Source organism: Lepidochelys kempii, chromosome 3 (genome assembly GCF_965140285.1).
Source record: "Lepidochelys kempii isolate rLepKem1 chromosome 3, rLepKem1.hap1, whole genome shotgun sequence".
Lineage (NCBI taxonomy): Eukaryota > Metazoa > Chordata > Testudines > Cheloniidae > Lepidochelys > Lepidochelys kempii.
In genome coordinates, this window is record NC_136382.1 from 68,608,880 (window position 1) to 68,631,882 (window position 23,003).

The window sequence follows — 23,003 nt, forward strand, 5'->3', positions numbered from 1 at the left end:
AAACTTCTAAGGAAGGAGATTCCGCCACCTCCCTAGGTAACCCATTCCAGTGCTTCACCACCCTCCAGGTGAAAAAGTTTTTCCTAATATCCAACCTAAACCTCCCCCACTGCAACTTGAGACCATTGCTCCTCTTCTGTCACAGAAATTCAGAATACAAATAGAGCTATTTGCATCTCTTTGGTGCTAGTGAAGTCACTAGTCCAGTAAATGAGCATTCATGAGGGACTGAAGAGAAGAGAAAGGCTTTCCAAAAATGGATGTTGTAAAGATCAGTTAGAGCCAGTTTGCCAAACAGGAGGACTTAGCTCACATCCCAACATCTGAAACTTTACCACTGCAGTTCAACTTTAAATACCAAAATAAGACAAAATAAACCTTTTCCCAACACAATAGTGGGCGTGGGATGTCAAGATCTAACATGCATATAGACACATCTGGTTACTGCAGCTTAATCAAAAGCTATGTTTTAAACAGCTTATATTCCCAGAGTGAAAAAATAGCCAAGTCTGTCTTATAAACACATTTCTTTGATATCACTGAAATCTGGGGGTTAGAAAAGAACAGATGCTGAGTACATTACTAATATCAAATCAGATGTTTGTGGTCAGTTACATAAAAAACATGCTTCCACATGAAGCAGCTCATCCAAATGTAACAGAGGCATGATCTCTTATCTCTGCAGAATGACTCAATATTTCAGTCTACTTCACTCTCCTAAATTAAACTCTCACCTACCTCAGTTGCTAGTAAATAAAATTTTCATTTAAATATGGATACATTTTATTCAGACAGAGCAGCAGTGCCACCTGTCTATTAAAAACCAAGAGATTAGAAGTAAATGTTTTATTCTTCCAACTAAATTCCAGTACTACAAGGGCAGTAAAACAATGATACACTGAAAAATTGCAGCAATAAACATTTGTTAAAGACTGATAGAATAAATAAAAACTACAAAAATGAGAAATCATATAAACCCATTCTTAACCCCCCAAAAAGTCATGGAATACAGAAATGCCCTCCTTTACTATTTCACAGGCAGTACTGTGGGCTAGTTGCTTAAAATTGTCCTGGGGTTACATTCTAATTTAACTGTGATTACAGTTTTGTTGTTGTGCACAGTTACGAAAACCACACTAACTTCAGTCAGAAGTGTCATTCTACATTTTTATTTACACAACCAGTGAAGGGCAAGTTCTAGAACACCAGCTTTAATCCTTTACTTTTTCAAACTTATTAACATAAGAAGCCAAATCGTAATGATACAGCAAATGAGGCCACTGGTATTATTACAGGTAGCAAAGGTCCACATCCAGGTGGTACTGACATCAGGGAGCACTCCAAAACCAGTTGCTGCATAAGAGTGGTTGCCACTGACAAAAGCTTGAAATAACCTGTGTTCACGGGGGTGGGGGGAAAAGGGGGAAAATATGGCATTGCTGCAAGTCTTTTACTGGGACAGCTTGCAACAATTAGGGTGTATAGGGCAGCCCACGTATGCAGAAAACATGATTCATGAAACATCTGAAAAAAGGAAAAAAAGAAAAGGTTACTAACAAGGTAACTGAATCCAAACTGAATATAAATCAGTTAAGACAATAGCAAAAATCACTTTAAAACGAAAAGCCCCAATGGTTTACAGGAGGCAAAGCTATTTGATGCACATATATGATATATTATACAGCACGTTTTCACTTCACCCTAAATTCTCCATAGCATTATGAATTGAAGCTTTCAACTCAGTGCTTTTCAGTTAAAATCTAGACCAAAAAAACAGTGATACTACCGGCCATTTTAATTACTGAACCATCAAGAGATGTAATGTTCCTGTTTGATGTTAAAGATGCTGAGATACTCACAACTAGCAGGCTGTTCTCCATATCGTCGCATGATCTGATCATGCGTGAACTTCACAAATGCGTCGTATTGTTCTGCAAACAGTAACATTAGAAGTGAGTGTACCAAATTTTTAACTTAGCATGAAAAAAAACGGTCAAGGTTTACTTTTTATGCCATGCAAGCTATATCAATTAAACAAACGTTGACAGTCTGTAAGGGGCAAGTATGGATTATTCAATACAGCCATCTCATCTCTGCCCCCTAAAAAAAATCCACCCCATTAAACCATGTTACCAATCAATTGGATTTCACTTGACAAGCAAACTACAGCACAGAATAAGACAGAGGAATTTGGCAAAGGAATATGCTGCACTTAGAGAGAGGATCTCAAAGCACTTCAAACACACAAATTCTCACATTATCCCTAAAGGTCATATTATGCCAATTTTACAGATGCATAATGAAGGCCCAGAGTGGTTAACTGAGCAATGTCTGTGAGTGGCAGGGCTGGAAGTAGAACTCAGCTTCCGTCCTCTAACCACTGAACAGAGTTACAAAAGGGCAGAATTTAAACGTCTGGGAAATGACAGCACAGAAGTATAAAAAAGATTTATTACAATCAAGAAATTGTCACTAACTGCCAAAATGTTGAACAAGCAAGAAACAGGTAACTATGGGATAAAAAGCTAAGTGAAAAATATTTGCTTTATTTCAACAGCAAAAATAGTCACAATAGGGAACAGGTGACTGCGGGTTTAGTAAAATCAGCTATTGAGTAATCTCCTCAAACTAAATACTAAGATTAAGATGATGCTATAAAGAATATTCAGTTCACTCTGAACTCAAAATTAGTCCTTTCCAGAAGGAATCTCTATACATCACATACATAACACATTTTTTCATATTCTCTTCAGTTTCTAATATTGCACCCATCAACATGGTATTAACTTTTAGAATTAGGAAATTAAAGAAGATCTATCAGATGCAGCTCCTCTCCATTCCCCTTCCTCCCCTGTGGAAAACCGCATGTGAGGTGTGTTGGGTTATTACTTTTAAGTGCTCTGCACTGTTCTTAGAAGAGGCAAGGTTAAAGAAAGCAATCTTCAACCAAAAATGTAGCAGTAGTTCTTGGGTTTCCACAGAAGAGTCCCAGTCTGAGGGTCCCCCCCATGAAAGTCCCATCCTCCTGCAGGGATGAGCAAAGTAAACAGTGAATCAGTAATCAGCAAGCAGTGCAAAAGAACTCCTAAGTGTGGATGGTTTTGATGATCTGTGTGCCTTCAAAACTTTGACTGGAACTGGTCCAGTAACAAGGCAGCCAGTTTTTTAAAAGGTATTCCCTCTCCCCTCAAGCATCATCTCTAACTTACTGGAATTCAGATTCAGCCAACTCTTCCTCAGCCACATGAGGACATTAGCCAAAATACTGGGATAACACAACAGGTATGTCTACACTGCACTTAGACACCTGTGGCTGGCCCATGCAAGCTGACTCAGGTTCACACAGCTCAGGCAAAGGGGCTGTTTAACTGCGGTATAGGCACTGGGGCACTCCAGGACCCTCCCACCTTGCAGGTTCCATGCTCCAGGCTGAGCATCTACACCATAATTAAGCAGCCCTTTCATCAGAGCCCAGGTTTTTAATTGCAGTGTAGACATACCCAATGTGAGCCAATTGGTTGCCCAGAAACAGTATCCAAGACCAGCAGCAACTCAATTTTAGAATCTTTAGAAAAACAATATATTAAAAACCAGATGGCCACCCTGTAAGTTCTCTTTGTGAATTTAAATTTGGCTCAGTACAGCACTGGTTTGCATACTATTATCTAGTATGCTCAAAGTACGGGTCTCCAAATGAAACAGAAATCCATGATCACTTATCCTTCTCATCAAACTGTATGTCACAGGAAAGGGACAAATCCCCAGCTGGCTCTTTAAAATTAGTTTTAATGAGGGTTTGTAGCACAACATTAGAACTCTGGGTTTTTCCAGGTTGCCTTAAAAGTAGGTAATCACCACAACTACAAAGGAATGAGAAATACCATGGTGCTAGGTAAGAATACAGCAGGCGATATCAATATATGCCAGTACCCTGTGACTTGAACCTAACTAACCTTCTCAGACCTGAAAAAGCTTTTATATAGGGAACTCCAGAGTAACTTTCACAGGGAATAGAAGAGGAATAATGTTTTAGCCAGAGCCCTACTGAGGCTAGTATCTCTAATGATTCTAAGCCCAAGTGAATGCTGATTACGGTTCCAGGTAGTGGAGATAAGGAAGAACAAAGGAACACCACTGAATCAGGTTCACTATTTGGAAAATTCAATTGTTTGAGAGACATCCATACACAATGAAAGATGGGAAAAAAAGGAGCTCTCCGGTAAACTATAAAGAAACCCTAATAGTTGCAGAAGCAAGAAGAGACTCTGAACTTTGAAAAGTACCAAGTGGTGAACAAGTCGGCTTAGGCGGAGAAAGCCATTTGGTTAAGATCTGCTAGAGAATTTCCAGGACTAGATTTCTACTGATTTATCCTTTCATGCTGACTAGCTATCATCTTGGAAAGGATGTGTGTATTGGAAGGGGATACAACCATTGTGGTGGTAAAAAACAACTTAACTGGTCTCTTGCCGAGGGACTTGCTCTGGATTTTAATTTGGCACTCTCTCCTCAAAAGTTCCCGTATATTACAGAACATCTGTCATTGCTCCATATACGAATGAGGTAATATGATCCTATGGTATTTCTAACCCTCTTTTTGGTAACCTCTGCCCTAAGAGCACACTAATCACCACATGAGCTCGTCTCCCCAAGAGATCAGTCTCCAGTGAAACTCTGACTGAGGGAGGAGTGTCTAACTAGAGATTTTTCAGGAAGTACTGGTCATGCAGACAACCTCCTAGGTTGGAAACCTGTAGTTATCCAGAACATGAATGCGTAAACATTCCTGGTCTTCAACTGAGCTTTTATAATCATACCATAGTAGAGAACACTTAAGAAGGAATGCACCTGATGATCCTGAGGGAAAGACTCTAAAATTATACATAGGTACTACAGCACTGTGAAGCCATCTACCTAACACAGGTATTCAGGAATACCGGGGCTGCTTAAAAGTGAACATGGTAGAAAAACTACTATTTACATGTGTATTTTTACACTGCTTTGAGCCTAAGGACATTCAGATCTAAGATGGACCTGTGGGATGCCCAGCCACAAGTAAAGCCAAAATTCCTCGCCTCCACTAATTGAACTAAGTCAGTGAGCCAGCAATCCAGCACGAAGAGCAAGGAGTGAATGCAACTGCCCACAATGAAAAAGGTTTCAGGAGCAGGGGAAACAGGCAATCCACTGTGTAGTAAAGAAGAAAGTAACAATGCCACTGATTGGAAAAGCACCTGAATAGTAGCCAAACACTGATGGTTGTTTGGGATTAATCAGGGTTGGTAAATGGGAAACTTCCTGTGCTAAAGGTATCTGCCCCATATACTGTCCCCTCTACATCAAATGCAAAACTCCTATAAAAAATTAAGGAAAAAGCCCTTCCCAAGGGAAAAAAAAAACTTTGCAAATGGCTCTTAGGAAAGCCAAATAGGAAGCCATTTTCTCTGTGTAGACATAAAATAGGGAGGAGATGGTCAGCTCAAATATGCCAGCAAGAGAAAGTTCTATTTGAAATAAAAACTTTTCTTCCACCAATTGATGGTGTAGAAATACCCATGGAGCTATAGCTTCCGTACATAGCAGCACAGAAGATGGGCCAGATAGTCTACAACAGACACTATGTTATCACTTCTGCTATGTCCAGAGATGGAAACTTAAATTTTCCACTTGGGCATCTCATTTCTTAACCGGATAGAACATTGAAGTTACAAAAATTACTGAGGCTGCCAATATATTAATCAATTTTTTCAAGTTACATTTAATTCAAACACACCTGCAAGTTTTGTGGTCAAAATTTCTTCATACTCTTCACGGATTTTCTCTTCACGTTCTTTCAGCAAACGTTCACAGATCATTCCAACTTGTCTGAGAGTAAACAGGGGCTGTTCTTTTTTCAATGGTGATGATGCTGCAGATGAAGTACCTATGATTAAATATTTACACATAAGTAACTCAAAGTCAACATTTCAACATCTTCCAGCTTTCTACATCATCTCTATTACATTAAATGTGTTCTCCAAACGAAACATTTGGCAAAATCTTGCTTTAATTTTTGGATACTTCCAAATTTTATTGATACTGGAAATATTTTATACCATCACTTAAAGGAAGTAATCTAAAATTATGCTCTCAGTTCAGCATGCTGTAAGGATAACAAAAGCCTCAAAAAATGTTAAATAGTGTTTACTACATGCAAAAATGTCTATTATAGAAAAGAAAAGACATGTCATACAGAAACATGTCCTCATTAAGGATCCTAAGCATTCATTGTGAGTAAAGTTACATCCGTTTTTAAAGTATCAGCTGATCTTTCTGTAAAGACATCTGCTGCTCAATGGTTTACAAAAAGTTTGTTTGCAGAATGATTTACTGGGAATGAGCTAACAAAACCTTCAAGGGGTTATCTATTTTAATTCTTTTAATCAAAGCTGGAATCTGCCACGACATTAATGCTTGCAATGAATGTAACTCCACCAACACTAAGGATATGGCTCGAGCAAGAGTCGGTTCACAGGGAATGTGAGAACTTGAGGAAAGTTATCTACGCACATGGAGTCATGAGGTGTGTATATATAGCAAAGTTATACAGAGTTGTGGCTAGATACCTGGCAAAGCTGGTCCAGTAAGGAGAAATGCATGTGGCTGTGCATCAGTAGAACAACAAGGATCTGTCTGCTGGAAGCTATTTTCTAAATGTCTCCTCTTCTGCATGCGTTTGTACTCCTGTTTTATGTTGTACAGAATTTGTTCTAAAACAAGAGTTAAAACAAAAGTTAACTTAGTAATGACTACTTTACAGTATCCCTCAACTTTATTTCCATTTCAGATATCAAGCACCCGGGATAATTAACTGACACCAGTAACAGTTCCTAAAGTGATGTGTAAGTCTGCAAGCCATTAAAGGGGCCATTTTATCAATTATATTCATGTGTAAAATGCAACTATAAATAAAGAATCTGACATTTAAAGAAGTCCACTCCATAATATTCATGATAAAAAACTGAAGATACAAGTGACAAGTTACACTGATCTGAGGTACAAGACCAACCTCAAAAGCCCTCTGAGGGTGAATAATTAGTGACAGTTTTACGGTCACGAACTATCATGGTTAGAAGTAAATGACAGACACCTTTGGAAACCTGGGAGTTTCAACCTTCCAGTTCTAATAGCACTATCCACCTTCTGTTGACCTATTTGATTTTAATGCAGTTCCTTCTGATTACTATCTTGCTTCCCTTTGACCCCACCCTTATATCTCATCTTAATTAAGGGCTGATATCTACACACCTCCATAATTAGAAACCAATCATTTAAAAGCAGATACTCCAAGCTTCCAGATAGTGTGAAATATTGATTTTTAATTTTTTCCAGAGTTGCTGATAACATGTTGCAACTTAAGGGGAAGAAAACGAGAGTAATCAGAATAACAGGATTGTATAGAGGGACTATTATTTTGACATCTCCCAGGACTACAATCGATTAGGCAAATCAGTACAAAAACTTTCAGGATCAGCAGCTTTCTAAACCATGGGCCAGACAAGTAATGTTTCATGGATCAATTTTTGCTCTCTTTTGAAGAACACAACAATATGGAGTTCAAAATTTGTATAATTTGGTAATATTTAAGTAACTTGAATAATCTAATCTCAATAATTTAAAATATAGCATCTAAATGATCATCATTCCAGGTGTTGTTAACTACTGGTATATATGCTCTTCTAAACTTAAGAAATGAATATGCAAATGAGATACATATTGAAATGTCACAATTATACCCAATGAATTTTTAAGTGGCTATGTATAAAACCTCCCCACAATTTAAAGTAATATTAATTGTTAATTCCCATTACCCCCAAGGTACTGCTATACAATAAGAAAATAGAAATTCTTACATGTTTTACACAAGTTTTATTTCAAAATCTGGCATCTAATAATTTCTAGAAACATGTTCAAAGTGTAACCGAAACATCCCTTCCCTTACCCCCGTCCCCCCAAGTCATTCCTATGTTGCCTTCTCTACAACAGTTACCTCTAGCAACTTTCATAGCTTTTGCTCACATAAGCATCAGCACATGAATTACACAACATAATACAAAGAACTACATACATTGGCCCCCCATCCCCAGTTTCACAAAACACATAAAAAAAACCTTCAAAGGCAATTAGAAGAAAAAAATCGACAGGCTTTCTGCTCTTTAAAGAAGGCCTCCAGATGCTTACAGACACCCCTCTCCCACTGAAGGCATTTTTCAGATTTCTGCAGGTCAAACCACGGCTTGGAAAAACCTACTGCTCGCAGCAAAAACAACACTTCCCAGGATGATCATTAGCTTCTGAAGACTCTAGACTTTCATTTTACAAAATTAAGTTTCTAGTCCTTAGGGCAAAGATAACTTTCCAAATGTCAGCTAAACAGAAAGTAATGGCATGCTGCCTCCCTGAATCCACAGACAACTTTAGTCAGTACATTCCTGCTGCTCCTTTGTTTTTTGCTAAACTGCAACATGGTTCTGCTATACAGAATCCTGTAGGCAACACTGTGTCTAAGCATCTCATAATGGATTAATTTAACACTACTGTCAAATAGGTAAACTGAGGTATAGAGGCTTAAGTGACTTGCCCAAAATCAGATAAGTCTGTGGCAGAGCCAGTAGTAGGAAACAGATCTTCTGATTCCTGGCCCAGAGGTTTAACCACAGAACTATCCTTCCTCTCGTATTTCTCTCTCTGCCTTTCAGCAGTCAGAGGAGTTTGGAGGCTTCAAATATCAGATACCTCCTAGCGACAGGTTACAAAAAACAGATCACTTGGGCAGGGGCAGTGTCAGACCCCTCCTAGGTATCCTTGCACCTTCAGCAAGCGGGCTTCTCGTTTGCGATGATAGACCATGGTGTATAATCCATAGAATATTAAAAAACTGTAGTGAAGCCAGAAAGGAAGGCAGTATAATGAAAGCAAGGGACATAGTAAGTTAGGCTTTCTAATCCATTTGTAAAAGCATACGTATGCACAACGCGTTACAATGAAATACAGCAGAGGCTCTCAAATTGTGGTCCAGGAAGCACTTGCTGGCCACCATGGTGCTGAGGCCACATTTCCAGCTACTAAGTTACATTTAGAGTTAACTACTTTCCTCAATATTATTTTTCTATACAACCAAGTGCTGCCGTAGCTACTGAGATGTTATGCGATTGTGAAATGGAGGACAACCAGTTCTGTGTTAAAGTGTGTTCCACACTATGAAAAATATGTATTGTAGTAGTTCTCAACTGTCTTAGGGCTTGTCTACATGAACAGACTGTGACAAGCTGGGGTGTGAATCTAGCCTGTCGCAGTCTTACTATCCATGTGCACCCATTTCAAAGACTAGATCAAAGCGCATTAACTATTAATATGCATCCACGAAGTTCATGTGCACAGTTAGACCGAGCAGGCTAGTGGAGGGTAGATTCCCTCCCCAGCTTACCACAGTCCAGGGGTTCATGTAGACAAGCCCCGACAGCTTACATTTCAAGCGTGTGGCACCACCGCATCTATGTTGCACTCTGGCTAGTCTGGGTCAAGTAAATTTTTTAAGATCTGGGTTCACCTACTCTACAGACATCAATTAAACTTCAAACATGACAAAACCACAACAGAAGCCTTTTTCTGCAGTTCTGCAAAAAATACTAGATGTACACAAACTCTCAACTGTAACTGAGAGTATAAGGGGAATTCCCCTGGCTTAATTAAAAAAAAACGAACGATTTCTGAAGCCATCTCAACCAAAACAGTTTAACTTCTTCCTGTCTACCACTAGAGTACCAAACAAAAAACCCACAAGCTTTTATCAATAACCCCTGCAAAGGAATAGAACAAAAAAATCCCACTGAGACTCAAGGCACCGGACAAAAACCTTAAAAGCAGAAATACAATAATTGGGATAAAAAAAGCTAAACTACTCCAAGTCCCTAAACCATTACATAGCAAAACATACAATAAGCATGTATGGAGTGAACAATCAAAACCAACACATTTTCTCCTTTACTGTCTAGGATACAAGGAACTCAAGGAAGATACTTTCTTACTCTTATCAGAAATGATAGTATTTCAATTACTTTTTGTCATGGAATGGTTATGTGAACTCTAGGAAGACTGAGGGCAGATAGCAGGTTGGACCAATTTTAATCAAAGCAATTTAAATCACTGATTTTAATCATAATTTAAATCAGCAAGCAGGAAACGCGGATTTAAATCACGGGTCTGAGTCTTATTTTACAACACTGCTTTTTATTTTCCTAAAGAAAGGTCGATTCTCATGGGTTGGTAACTATTAAAATATGTTGATTTACAACTAAATACAGCCTTTGCACTAAATTTTGTGCTTTGTTGCTAACCAAGCAGATATACTGTATCTATAGATACTTAAACAATTATATAGCTTAACTCACATTTTATTCACATTCTGAATTTTTACATTTTTATGTTAGATAATGGGGAATGTTCCATTTCATTTATTAGATTAATTTTTACTTATGATTTTATGAAGCCCTATTTAGATGGAAATTTAAATTCAATTAAAAATGCACATAAACAGCAATTTAAAATTGTTTTTATTAGCTCAATAAAACTATCTTCCATGTGCTAGAAAGGAAAAAACTAATAATTTAGTTTGAAGTTAACTAAACTTGGAACTAACCTAATTATTAAACAAAAGAAGTATCTAATTAGGGAACTGAACTTACTATTTTGGTCACCACATCCTTCAAGCTTTTACTACCAGTAGATTTCATTCTCTCATATCTAGTTTTTATTCACAGACTGGAACAATAAACCAGCTTTTCTGCTTTTTCAACTCAGTTTCTCCATTTTTAATAAACTAAACTAGTTGAATAAACTGAAAATACTCTTTGCACCTGCAGAAGAGGCTATTTTTGTTAAAAACTGGTTTAGCTGCACCACAACCATCTCTTGTTCCAGATGCTTAGCTGAGCTAGAGAGAAAAAATGACTATATAACCTGGTGATTAGGCAATTCACGCAGGAAGGGGGAACCTGAACCCTGGTCTCCCACAGCCCCATGGGTAGAGCACTCCCCTGGGATTCAGAATATAAAGGGGCACCACCGCTTCCTCCTCCATTAGTTTCATAGTTCCTTTGCTTTAGATGAAAAAACACTTTAAATGCCCCAAAGCAAAAGAAAGTATTTCATTCAAAACTTTTGTCAGGGTTTTTTGTTTTGGTAAGAAAACAGAAAAAATTCTTGTGTATATCCTAAAAGGATTTTTTTTAAAAAGGTTTTGGTTCAACCAGCAAACTATAAAATTGATTATTTGCACAGCTTTAAGTGTAGGTGCTGAAGTTTAAGCCACAATGGTATCTTATTTTATTTGTACTAAAACTGCTATAGGCCAAAAACAAAATACTGAAAATGAAAGCCCATATCCCATAAACACGTAAACAGATTCATAACATGAACAGTCCCACTGACTTCAAATCATGTGAATCATGGGCCTTGTGCTTATAATTTAGCATGTGTTTGCAGCATTAAGGACTAGCTAAAATAGTTTTTAATTAAAAACTTCTTGACTGCACAAAATCTGTCACTTCAAACCAAAACCGCTTTGGTGTTAACAGTGAAAAGTTATTTAAACTTCCAATACATCAAAGTCAGTGACCTCTTTATACCTAGGCCCAAAATTTCAAAAACAGTAGCCTAAAGTCAGCTCCTAAACACAGTTATCTAACTGCACTCCCGGATGGAGGAGCATTAGCCTGGTCAAAAACATGTCAGATTTCTTGATCTGTGGAAGTTCAATATATAGAAAGGTGGTGTTAGTTGCAAATAAAGCAGGGGCTATTTACTTTATCAATTCTGTGGTTGAATTTGTTAGTCTCGCAATAATGATGTTAATGAGGCCACGGGCATGTCTTTCTAGCACTGATGAGCATTTTAAGTGTGAAACTTCTTAGAAGGGGGGCGGGGGGGGGGGAGGGAACTGAAATTCTAACTATCAGCAAAAAGAAAAGGAGTACTTGTGGCACCTGAGAGACTAACCAATTTATCTGAGCATAAGCTTTCGTGAGCTACACCTCACTTCAATATGCTCAAATAAATTGGTTAGTCTCTCAGGTGCCACAAGTACTCCTTTTCTTTTTGCGAATACAGACTAACACGGCTGCTACTCTGAAATCTAACTATCAGGTAACTAAAGAAACCAGTACAAATAAGCTACTTTAAAAGTCTATAAAATGGGAAGAAAGTGAGGAATGAACAATGCTTCTATTAAAAATCTGATCTGAATGTTAAAAATCTAGTTTAAATAAAAAAAGTTTAAAAAAAAATCATGGTCTTTAATCTACCCAGATATACTTTGTCTCAACTAAGACTAGAAAAAATGGTCACACTTAAGTCATGAAACTTGACCTTTTTCGTGGTGAAGATGAGGCTGGAAGTGCAGCAATTGCACACACACAAAAAAAGTCAAATTAAGTAATTTTGTATTTTAGCTACCTTCAATTCAATTTGGCAGTTGGAAGAAGCAATGTCATATGATCACACAGCTCTGCGGACCATCGAGCGCTCTGCAGACCACAGTTTGAGAACCTTTCGTTTACACAATTATCTGGAAAAAGTGTTGATAGTAAATTTACTTCAAAAATGTTTGTGAAACTTGAATGTACTGCTTTATAGAAGGTCGCAACATTAAAATAATTACAAATATGGATCTTTGTACCCAAAGAAAAAGCATGTCACCGGCAGCAACAGTTAAGCCTCTGCATTACATGCCCCGATCAATTTTAGAAATCGGGTTGCAGGTTGGGATGAATGATGATTTGGGGAATGCTACTGCCAGTGTAACTGACTGAAGGGGGGGTGGGGGGGAGGAAGAGAGAAAGGGAGATCAAAGAGCCACCACTTCTAAGGAGGAGTGAAGGTTATTCATCTTTACAATTCCTGGACACAGTCTAACAACAGAAAGCATACAAGTCTACATTTACACAAAAAATTACTGCACTTAAACTCAGACAAAAAATGTAGGGCTTCCCTCATCCCCTAGTTTAAATACAGAAATAGTCAGCTTTGTCTTTGTTTTCCTGCTGATAAGCAGGAAGATGAACAGCATCCATTAAGTTGAGTGGGTCCAGAGACAAAAGGAAAGCTTAACCGATGTTTTACACCCTCCCAATCCCCTGTGTTTCCTGACCTAGGCTATTAGCCAGCCTTCTGGTCCCTTATGCTCCAAGTTACAAGTTCATTTGCTACATATAACCCTCCCATTACTGAACCAAGCATCAACTAGGTACTTCTAAGTGCCATCTCTACATGCTCTGCCAATGCTGCCATATGACTCGTCATGCTAATAGAGTGCTAGATTGAATAACCATTTCCAAACAATTGTTGGATAGTTCATACTTTCCTTAATGCATGATTAAGGGTCGTCAAAAGTTTGTTTTTTTAATTTAGAGTTCGTCAGTCACTCACCCCACCCTGGCCAATAATTATCTAGAAATTATTTAAAATTGCAACTGCATTTCACTTTTAAGAAATAAGGCAAAAAAATTGGGAAGGAAGGAACATTATTCCCATTATGAAGTCTAGAGTTACTGTCAGGTTTCCCCTTATGTTGGGGTTTTTGTTTTGTTTTTTTAACTGCTTTTTATATTAGCACTCTCAGAAATCTTGGTTCCTGGCTTCTGTCGTTGAGCTGAAAGACACTTTAGCAGAATAAATAGGATGGTGATTCAGTAGGTTGAAATCGAAGTGGCAGCTTTCCCAGCCCTGAAATGGAACCTGAAGCTCAGGTTTCAGTTTGTGATGTCACCTTCCAATTTATTTCTTTAGAACCAAACCAAAGAATCCCTCAGAACTAGGGCTTGGCAAGCTGATCAAATAACGTAACTGACCACCCATTATTTGAGCAAGAATACTCTAATGTAGCCGATGGCCTACCTTTTTGATTGCATCATGGTGCCATCTGTTAGCAAGCCTACTTAAATGCCTCGATCACTCACTTTACTATATGCTAATGCTACATGTTGGGAAAAAGTGAACTAACTGAAACCTGAAGTGAACTAATTAAAAACTTCTTGATTTACAAATATGAAAGCTGCTGGGGCTTTGCTGATAAGGAGTATCCAAACCACCTTCTGGATGTGCTGCCCTATGATGCTATTTTTCATTGGTCATGTTGAAGATTGACAACTTTCTCATCACATGTCAAAAATGAAAAGCACTGTCAAATTTTTCAAAAATAGAAGTACCAGCAGACATTTTTCAGTGCCACGTAGTAGAGCAGTCACTTTCATCCATGACTGGGTAATCCTTGTCTTATTTGATGGGCACCTTCTCTTAAATGTCTCAAAGATCTTAAAATATGCTAGACGACATGAGTTGCTGTTGAAAAAGCCTAATGGAGATCATAACGTCTTACTCTTTTGTTATGGTTCTAATAAATTAATGCTTTAAAATATGATAATTTTTAACATTATTTGACCAACCATTTTTGCACCAGTCAAATGCTCAACCATACGCAGAACCTAACCAAACCTGAGATTTTCACGAAGGAGACAAACAGAAACCTACCATGATGTTATCTATATCTATAGATCATAAAGGAGTAAGAAAGGAATCAGCTCCTTTTTAAATAAACTTTTTTACTGTTCATTAATTCCTAGTTACTATGATCTCACTTATTGACAGCTTTTTCACTAGCCAAGGCCTGTCCACCTTGTTCATACGCCTTTCATTTGGTGCCACCACACCTCTGATTCCGGGATCACCAGCCAAGGATACTTCCACGAGCTGTTACCCCAGTTCACCATCAAGGAAAATGCCTTGGGAGAGCAGCGGGATATCAATTGAGGCCCCAATGCTCTTCATTTAGTAACAGATCTCACTCCAGAATCTGCCAACCCAACCAAGATATCTTGAAAAAAAAATTAATGAAGATATGTATTTTAGAGAGATCCAGACATTTAGCATTCTCTTGCTTTGGTCATGCTCAGTCACTTCAATGTCTTTTTTTGTTTGGGGGCAGAAAAATATCTGTTGGTTTTTGACACTGAAAATATTATTTGTCTTAAAGGGCTGTGTAATATTTATCGATGGCACCATAATCAACATGTTTTTGACATTCACAGCCAGTGCCCATATTTACAGGACCACCAGCAGAACCTCTCAAAAGACCCAGTGGTGCAGAACTGGCATCCTCATGAGATCCAATTATCCAGGACCACAAATTAATGAAGGTTCTGCTCCACGTCTGGCATTCACGTTAGCATTAGTGTGTTTTGCAATAATGTGACATTTCAGAAAATGCCAGATCCCTGGGTCAGGGACTTAAGGAATAAAAAATAATAGAACAGACAATGTGAAATATGCCAGACAACTGGCATTTCAGTATTTTTCTACAATCATCATAAATTTATTGTCAAACTGGAAGCTAAACATGCAGGATAAATTCAACATTTAGGTCACATTTGAAGATCAGCCTATTAATCACTTTATACACCTAATAAGACTCAAAAATCACCTCTCAAGATGAGGTAAACATTTAACAAGTTCATATACAGCCAGTGTATTTTAATTCAGGGAACAAAGTTCTATGATACTGGGGTATTTTGAAAATCCTGGCATGTTGCCATGATAATACAAGGACAAACTGTCCTGCTAATGAGTGTGTGCACAAGATAATTTTTCTATTTAAATTCTGTTTACTGCTAGTAACAACATGGTGCATCTCCTCTTAAGGCCTTCAAGACTTACTTGTCTTGGTTCTCAAACTTGTGCTTGGCCACTGCCTGCTAGGTTTCAGACAGAAGGAGCAGGTTTCCTGAGACGGTAACTCACAGGTCAAAGGAGAAAGATAGCTCAAGGGTAGATTCAACACAGTTATTCCTCTCTAAGTATGGCAATTTCTTTTTCTTGCATAATTTAAGACTATAATTGGGTTTAGATATTAGATGTAAAAATTTCCTGTGAAAGATTAAAACATATTGAATGGCAAAATCCTCAACTAATCTCTGTTCATGAATAAATATTCAATGATACCTCAAGGGAAAAACTATTTACAGCCAATTTTCCTTTACCACATTTGCCCACAGTTACTAGGGATATTTGCATGAAAACAGAAGTCTGCATTTCTTAAGAATTCATCTGTCCTTGCTTGTTTTCCACTTTTTCAATATCTTTAAAAGGGAAGGTGAGAAGAAGGTTAAATCCCATTTTAGAATAATTTAGTACTCATGAAGGATGAGAACAGGTACACAGCATGGTCAAAAGCTATACAGTATTCTTCAAAATCATCAACCAATGTGCCTCAATCCTGAACTAGAGTTAGAGAAGATGATCCGGTTTTTTACACCTGTTCAATTAGTGGCCTCTATGCCAAGGATAGCAATAAAGGTGAACTTAGAGATTGTGGGTTTGTGATGTGGATATGTGCTCACTGAAAAAGCAGACTTCTGATGGTATCTGGGAAGTTGAACTAGTTTAATTAGTTTCATTCACTACTAATCTCTGCCTGGATTTGAACCAGTGACATCTGAAATGAAAGGCCTTGTATTCCCAATAGCTATCCATCCCCTATAATCTTTGGTTTGTAACATCAATTACTTACTAGGGACATGCTCATGAGAATGATTACTTCAGATGGAAAATAAACTGCAAATGTAGATGAACTCAAAGATCTTGTTCGTGTGTTTTTAATAGAGATTTTTCAGGCTAATTCTAAACACGTTTTTCATGATTTTGTAAGGTATTAGCTGCTATTTAACCTTTGAGACTAAGCCATTTTCAAGGACGCATGCCCCTGAAATATGAGTTTGTTTAAAGGTACAATATGCAATCTGGAGCAGAGATGCAGAGAAGCCATCTGAAGTTACTATCAGTGTTAAGGAGATTTAAAACAGCTAGTGACGAGATCTGCACTGTATTTTTATTTCTTTGGACGGTTTCCCACCCGACCCACTTTCAATCAACCTAAAAGCTTCAGTTTCAGAAGAGCCTGTAGCCAGTACAGCATAGTCTGCCTTTTAATTATAAGCACAATGCTAGAATTATCAATTAGTAAAATATTACTACTATTTTTGCCCTGAATACGTTCCTCTCCTCAGCAAAAGCAATTGAAGATAAACCTGTCTTGACATCTTAATGAGGAAAAATACATCATTCCGCCCACCACTTCCACCACCTACATTTATCAGCTTGATAAAAAGATCACAGTAGCTTTAAGATTTCACAGGGGAAAGTTTTAAGGTACAGCAAGTTATCACAGGACACCTAAGCTTAAAGTCATGCCAAGGCCACAAATGAATTTGAACTTGGTGGACTCATTCTAGTCCCTATGTGCCCAGAACACAAAACCACCAAAAAACCCTGACACAACTGGCTGCCTCTTTGAGAAACCTGGGCCTCACTATTAAAAAAAGGAGACACTCAAGACACTACCATTTATGCTTTATTTTCAGAATAACTGAAATCACTCACTACATTGTAGTTAAATGCCCACCCGCCAATCTGTTTTTGAGGTACCACAATAAAGCATGTATTCTAATCCATGTTGCACTGGGAAATCCTCCAGATACAAGAAAGTGAGCACCTCTGATGATTTTGGTTTAATCCTAGCCCTTCAAACAAATATAAATTATAATAAAAAGTGCTCTGTCCTTCTAGTCAGTCTGTCTCTCCCTCTCCTCTATATATACATACACACAAAATATTCTTACCTAATCAAATCTTAGCTAGAACATACGTAAAAGGAATTTCAGGCAAGTGAGAGTACAAAGACTAATCTACTCAAAAAAAAAAAGGGGGGGGGGGAATCTTACTAACATTAAGATAGTGCCACTCTTTTCCTACCAGAATCGTTGTAGGTAAATAGCATTGTCTGCACACTGCAAATAGTGGATGTAAGTAAACCCTGATTTAAAAGTTTAAGATAGATAATTCCTTACAGATGCAAAACACTTCATGCTATGGAATGGAAGAATGATTCAAAATAGTCATAACAGTACTAGATACAAGATCTACAGGAGGTATAGATGAGAAACCACAAAAACACAATTCAGCTGTCAAATCCACTGAGAAACTAAAAGCGACTTAACAGCTGTCCAAATAACCACAAAATATTAAAACATTCCTATTAGATATAAATTTCATCCTAAAGTCATCCCTCTCCCAAATAGCCATATCATTTATTTGCCTATAAGCATTTTATACTTAAGACAGCTGGTGTCTCATCTGGCTAGCATACAATGTGTGTTCCTGCAGACACTATTGCCATTCAAGTTGCATTTTGTTTCCAGATAACACATTTGTTTCTGAAAAGAGCAATCAAGTGTTGAAATACTGAGGTGCACAGACATAAACTGGAGTTAAACAGCACCAGGACTGACAGGTCAAAGAAAGAATAATGTATTTGTTGTATGAAGTACCATCTTGATTTAAACAGCAGCATCAAGTTGTTTTACATACACAATTTAGGTCTCAAATTACTAGAAATCTGTTCATTAAACAAAATTTAACACAAATTCTGGCTGCAAGCATTGAAAACCTAAACACTAGGGCATTGTACTTGAGAAACCGTGAGTGAAATTAACTAAACTCTACCTATTGTGAGTATATTTCACTGTCCATAAGTGCAAAAATTAATTGAGTAGTGAAAGTTTGGGTTAAATTTGAAATGTTTTTTAAAAAATATTCTCTGTTATATACCTACAGGCACTATGGCTCTTTACAGTGCGCCTTTAAAAGGGAAGGCTCTCATTTTTAAATAGTGTATTAGCAAGACCAGGATAATAATACACTTAGAAATGTTACTTATAACTATGTTTAGTGAAAAGCATAAAATTAGGCGGAACTTCAATATGCTCCGTAAACACTAAAGAGACATGGCAAAGCAAAAGCTCCTATTATTACAACATTATTATAGCAATCTTATGTCAGAGCACACCCATGTGTGAGCATGCATAACTCCCAATTAAATTGAGCAAGGTTGTTGTTCAAGACCATTCAGTAACACAAACATTTTTATTGATTTGTGCCTTATCTTTTATTACATTATAATTCAAAGCCACCATAATTACTCCGATAATTAGAACCAACTACACCATATCAAAAGATCACAATTTAGAACCTAATAGTGGAAAACACAGTTTAAAGACTACTATAACACTTATTTCTGCTGGGAAAGTAAAAATCAATTATGATGAAATTTTAATGCTTGAATTATTATTCAACATTTTATCATTACTATTCAGACAGCTGGATGAGATTAGAGACATTGCCAAACTGACAATTGTTGACAGCAAATGTCTCTTACATTTTATTTTGAAGATTAAGTTTAAAAACTGGTGTATGGATTCAAAGACCCATAAATAAAAGCTGATGTTGAATCTGGATCAGCTGTACAGAATCACTTAGATTTTGGCATTTTCCCTCCAAAAACTAGTGTATTATAATAATCTTTCCTACCTGAACAATTTCTTTAATTTGTTCATTTAAGATGCATTTACTGGATTATTATATATATTCTTGACATTATAAATTCTTTGAATTTAAGTTTTTTCAAAGAAAAGATGAGGTAGGGACCCCAGACAGGCCAACTATATATGCTCAACATTATCAACCAATAATAAATCTTATCTTAAGGCCCTATAAAGACCATTTAGCATTAAGATAGGAAATGATTTTAACTACCGCCCATGCCTTGAAATTGTATCAATACTCCTCCTCCCTTGAGCAAGATGTATTACTATTACAGTGCAGTGGCCTGACCAGCTTTTTTTTAAACCTCATTTACATTAATTATTCATAGCATGGATCCTTCCATTTCCCTAAGAAATTATCTAACTGAAATCTTAGTATTTAAACAGTAACCCATATTTTGAAAAGATAAGCAAACTAAGCCTGTTTTTAAAGATTACATATGTACAGACATTTAAATGTCTTATTGCAGTGTTATCCTTTACAAAGCTGCCTGGTGATCCATTCAAAACCCTTTAAACATTTTTATTACAAAAAAAATCAAATATTAAGTCATCATCACTAAATTTAAGAAACTACCATTTTATACTTATAATATCATGATTCCTTAAACTTGATCTTTTTTCGTGTTTGACTAAAGCCTGTAGAACCAGAAGTGTTTAGTCAGGGCCTGCTGTCTATCGAGTTAAGCAAGCTACAGTAAGATTAGAACTGTCCTAGTAACAAAGAACTTAAAATACACACTTAAAACTACAGTTTAGCACCGGAAACATAAGAATCCAGCAATTCTTATCAAAAGGGGTAACAAATTTAACAAAGGACCTGAGTTAGTGACAATTTAGGAAAGGCTTTTTCTGCACACAAAGGAGAGATTTACACCTCAGCAGCACCACAAAAAACTCATGACTGAATGCATGGATGACAAACGGTGTGAAGTGCATTACTGGAAGCTGTAGGCTACACTTGACACAGAAGCCAGCACTCTGCACACTCAGCCAAAATTCATTTTCCCCTGGGTTCGTTTGTGAAATTGATCAAGTTGTTTTTTAAAATTGAAACAATTGCACAAACATGCCTAGAGCTAAGTCTTAGGGCCACCAGTTGAATCTTCTCTTACTTGTGAAGAACATGCAAGGGTTTCTTTCCTCCAACATCTCTGTGACGAGGGAGACTCGCTAATTACATTTTATTTGCCCCGAAGGCAACTTACGCATTTAAAGCCAATCGCTTTCATCACCTGGTTTTTCCATGAAACTTTAAAGACACCACAGACTGTCATTTCGGTCCGTGCCACACACTAGGCGACTGGAAAAGGCATTTTCCCTTTGTTGTATTCGCTTTCGCCCCTACCCAGGTGGCGTTTTGTGGGTGATTGATGACAGGACATGCCCCCTCCCCCTCCAATATCTGAACAGCAGGAGAGGAGGTGCCGCCGCCCGCCTCACTGAGGCACCACCACTCGCTCCCGGCGCTAATGGCTGCAACGAATCGATCGGGGGACCAGAGAGAGGGGCCTCGAGCCCAGGCACCTTTCCCGGGTGCGATCGCGCCGCCCCCACGCCCCTACGTACATGCTCACCCCCCTCCGCCCCCAGGATTTCCGCAGTTTGACTCGCCCCTGCGGCTCCCCAGCCGCCCAACGAAACCCTCCACGCCCGCCCCAGCGCAAAGAAACCCGCCCCCCACCCCGGCGCCCCCTGGCTAGAAAGAGGCTCTTCCCATCCCCCAGCCAGCCCGGCCCCGACCTGTCGCCTCAGCCCGCACCTCCCCCACCCCCCGGCCGGCATCGGCCCAGCCCTCCCCCTCCGCTGCCAACGGCCATTTCTATTGTGTCGCCTCCGTGGCGATGCCAGGCAGAGCCGGAATCTCCCCGCCTGTGCCGCTGCCATTCCCGCAGCCCGAGAGAAAATGGCTGGAGGAGACTCGGGACCCACCCCGCTGCCCTCCTCCCCTACCCAGAGCCGGGCTCTTCCCCCCCCCCCCCCCCCCCCCCCCCCCGGCCCTGCGCACTCCCCAGGAGGGCCGACAGCGCCACCCCCCCCCAGTCAGGACCCGCTTCCCTGCCCCACCCAAACGCCCCCCCCCCACCCACCCACCCACCACGGGGCCCCCGGCACCCACCTGTGGTGAGGCGGGAGGACACCTCCCCGAAGGGCGAGGGCTCCATGCGCAGGTATTTCTGCGGCGAGGCGGCGGCGAAGGAGGAGGCGGCGGCGGCGGCCGAGGAGGCCGGGGCTGACAATGGCGCACATCGCCTCCGCTTCGGGGAGGCCGGGCTCAGCAGAGGGTCGAAATCCAGAGTCCTTTTCAATGTGGCGCCGCAAGCCATGGCCGGGGGGGAGCGGGCCGGGGGCTGCGGAGACCCGGGGAGAGCGGGCTAAGGGGGCTCGGTGCGAGGGGAGGGGGGAGACGGCAGCAGCCGGCCCAGCCCAGAGGCGCCTTCCCCACCGTCTGGGGCGGATGGGAGGGGGAGCTGCGTCAGGGCCTCCGCCTCCTCCCTATCGCCCTCTCCAGGGAGCGGCTCCGGCCCCCCCGGCGGCGCCTTCGCCGACGGATTCGCTCTCCGCCCGCCCCGCCCTCGCGAATTCCGCCCCCGGCCGTTCCCGGGACGGTTGCTGGGACGGTAGGTGCGGAGCTGGGCTCGGCTCGCCGGTCAGGGGCCGCCGATGAAAAGCGATGGCAGCGGCAGCGGCGGCACTTCCCTCTGTGACTCTCCCACACCAGCAATATGGCGTCAATAACAACGCCGCTGATTCAAAAACCAGCCCTCTTCACTGCGCCTGCGTAGCAGGGGCGGTGGCCACCGCCAAGGCTCAGGGGACTTGTGGTTTTTTACCGTCTTCCCTGGCACTATGCGAAGGCGTTCAAAGGGAGTGGGGATGAACTACACTTCCCGCCATGCAGCGCGCCGGAGCCCTAACTTCCGGGGTAGAATTTAAATCCCACAGAGGCTGCAGTGTGGGATGTAGGTTAAAGGACAAGTGACTGAGAGTGGTAGCCTTATATGTCTCTAGTGCAGAAAGCAGGCAAATAACAGTCAGGCAGGCAGGGAAGAAGAGCTTTAGCGCTGAGAGAAATATAAAACACAGTTGCACCCAGGAAAATAGGCCTAACTCTTGGGGGGGAAGTTCATATGGCAAGATTTCCTGAACCACAAAGCAGATCAGGAAGATAAGAAATGAAAAGGGAAGAGGCCTTCTGAATATGGTTGGGGCTGGCAATCTAAGATTCTGTTTGAGGAAAGGAGCATTACTTGTTCTCAGCAATAATAGTGATTTTATACGTAAGTGCACTCCTGCTGGGATGCTGCACAAACTCTTATTATTTCTTTATGACACCACAGGTGTACATGGTACTTTACAACAAGTAAAATATACTGCACAAATGCTCTTAAGTAAAATTTGTGGTCTCAAAAGCTTTTAGTGTCAGAATTGTACCAACAAGTACAATAGTGTGTGAATAGAAAAAAATATGAGAACACAGGTACACATCCTAACTAATAACATACTGGAAAAGACCTTAGTTGAAAAATTGTT

At 39.7% G+C, this 23,003-nt stretch overlaps 1 protein-coding gene across 2 annotated transcripts; it reads right to left on the reverse strand.

The window, feature by feature from the left end:
• Positions 1–831: 831 nt before the first annotated feature.
• AKIRIN2 (akirin 2) lies at positions 832–22,221 on the reverse strand. 2 transcript variants are annotated; one of them, XM_073336640.2, is made up of 5 exons: positions 21,589–22,220; positions 6,606–6,749; positions 5,774–5,923; positions 1,860–1,931; positions 832–1,524 (listed from the first exon to the last, which is right to left on the reverse strand). In XM_073336640.2, the coding sequence occupies exons 1-5, from the start codon at positions 21,794–21,796 to the stop codon at positions 1,514–1,516; spliced, it is 585 nt and encodes a 194-aa protein (XP_073192741.1). In that variant the 5' UTR covers positions 21,797–22,220; the 3' UTR covers positions 832–1,513. The 2 variants fall into 2 exon arrangements, 1 of the variants encoding a protein (XP_073192741.1); XR_012157988.2 differs by lacking the exon at positions 832–1,524 and adding an exon at positions 2,890–3,025 and having other exon boundaries at positions 1,854–1,931; positions 21,589–22,221.
• Between the last annotated feature and the right edge of the window lie 782 nt (positions 22,222–23,003).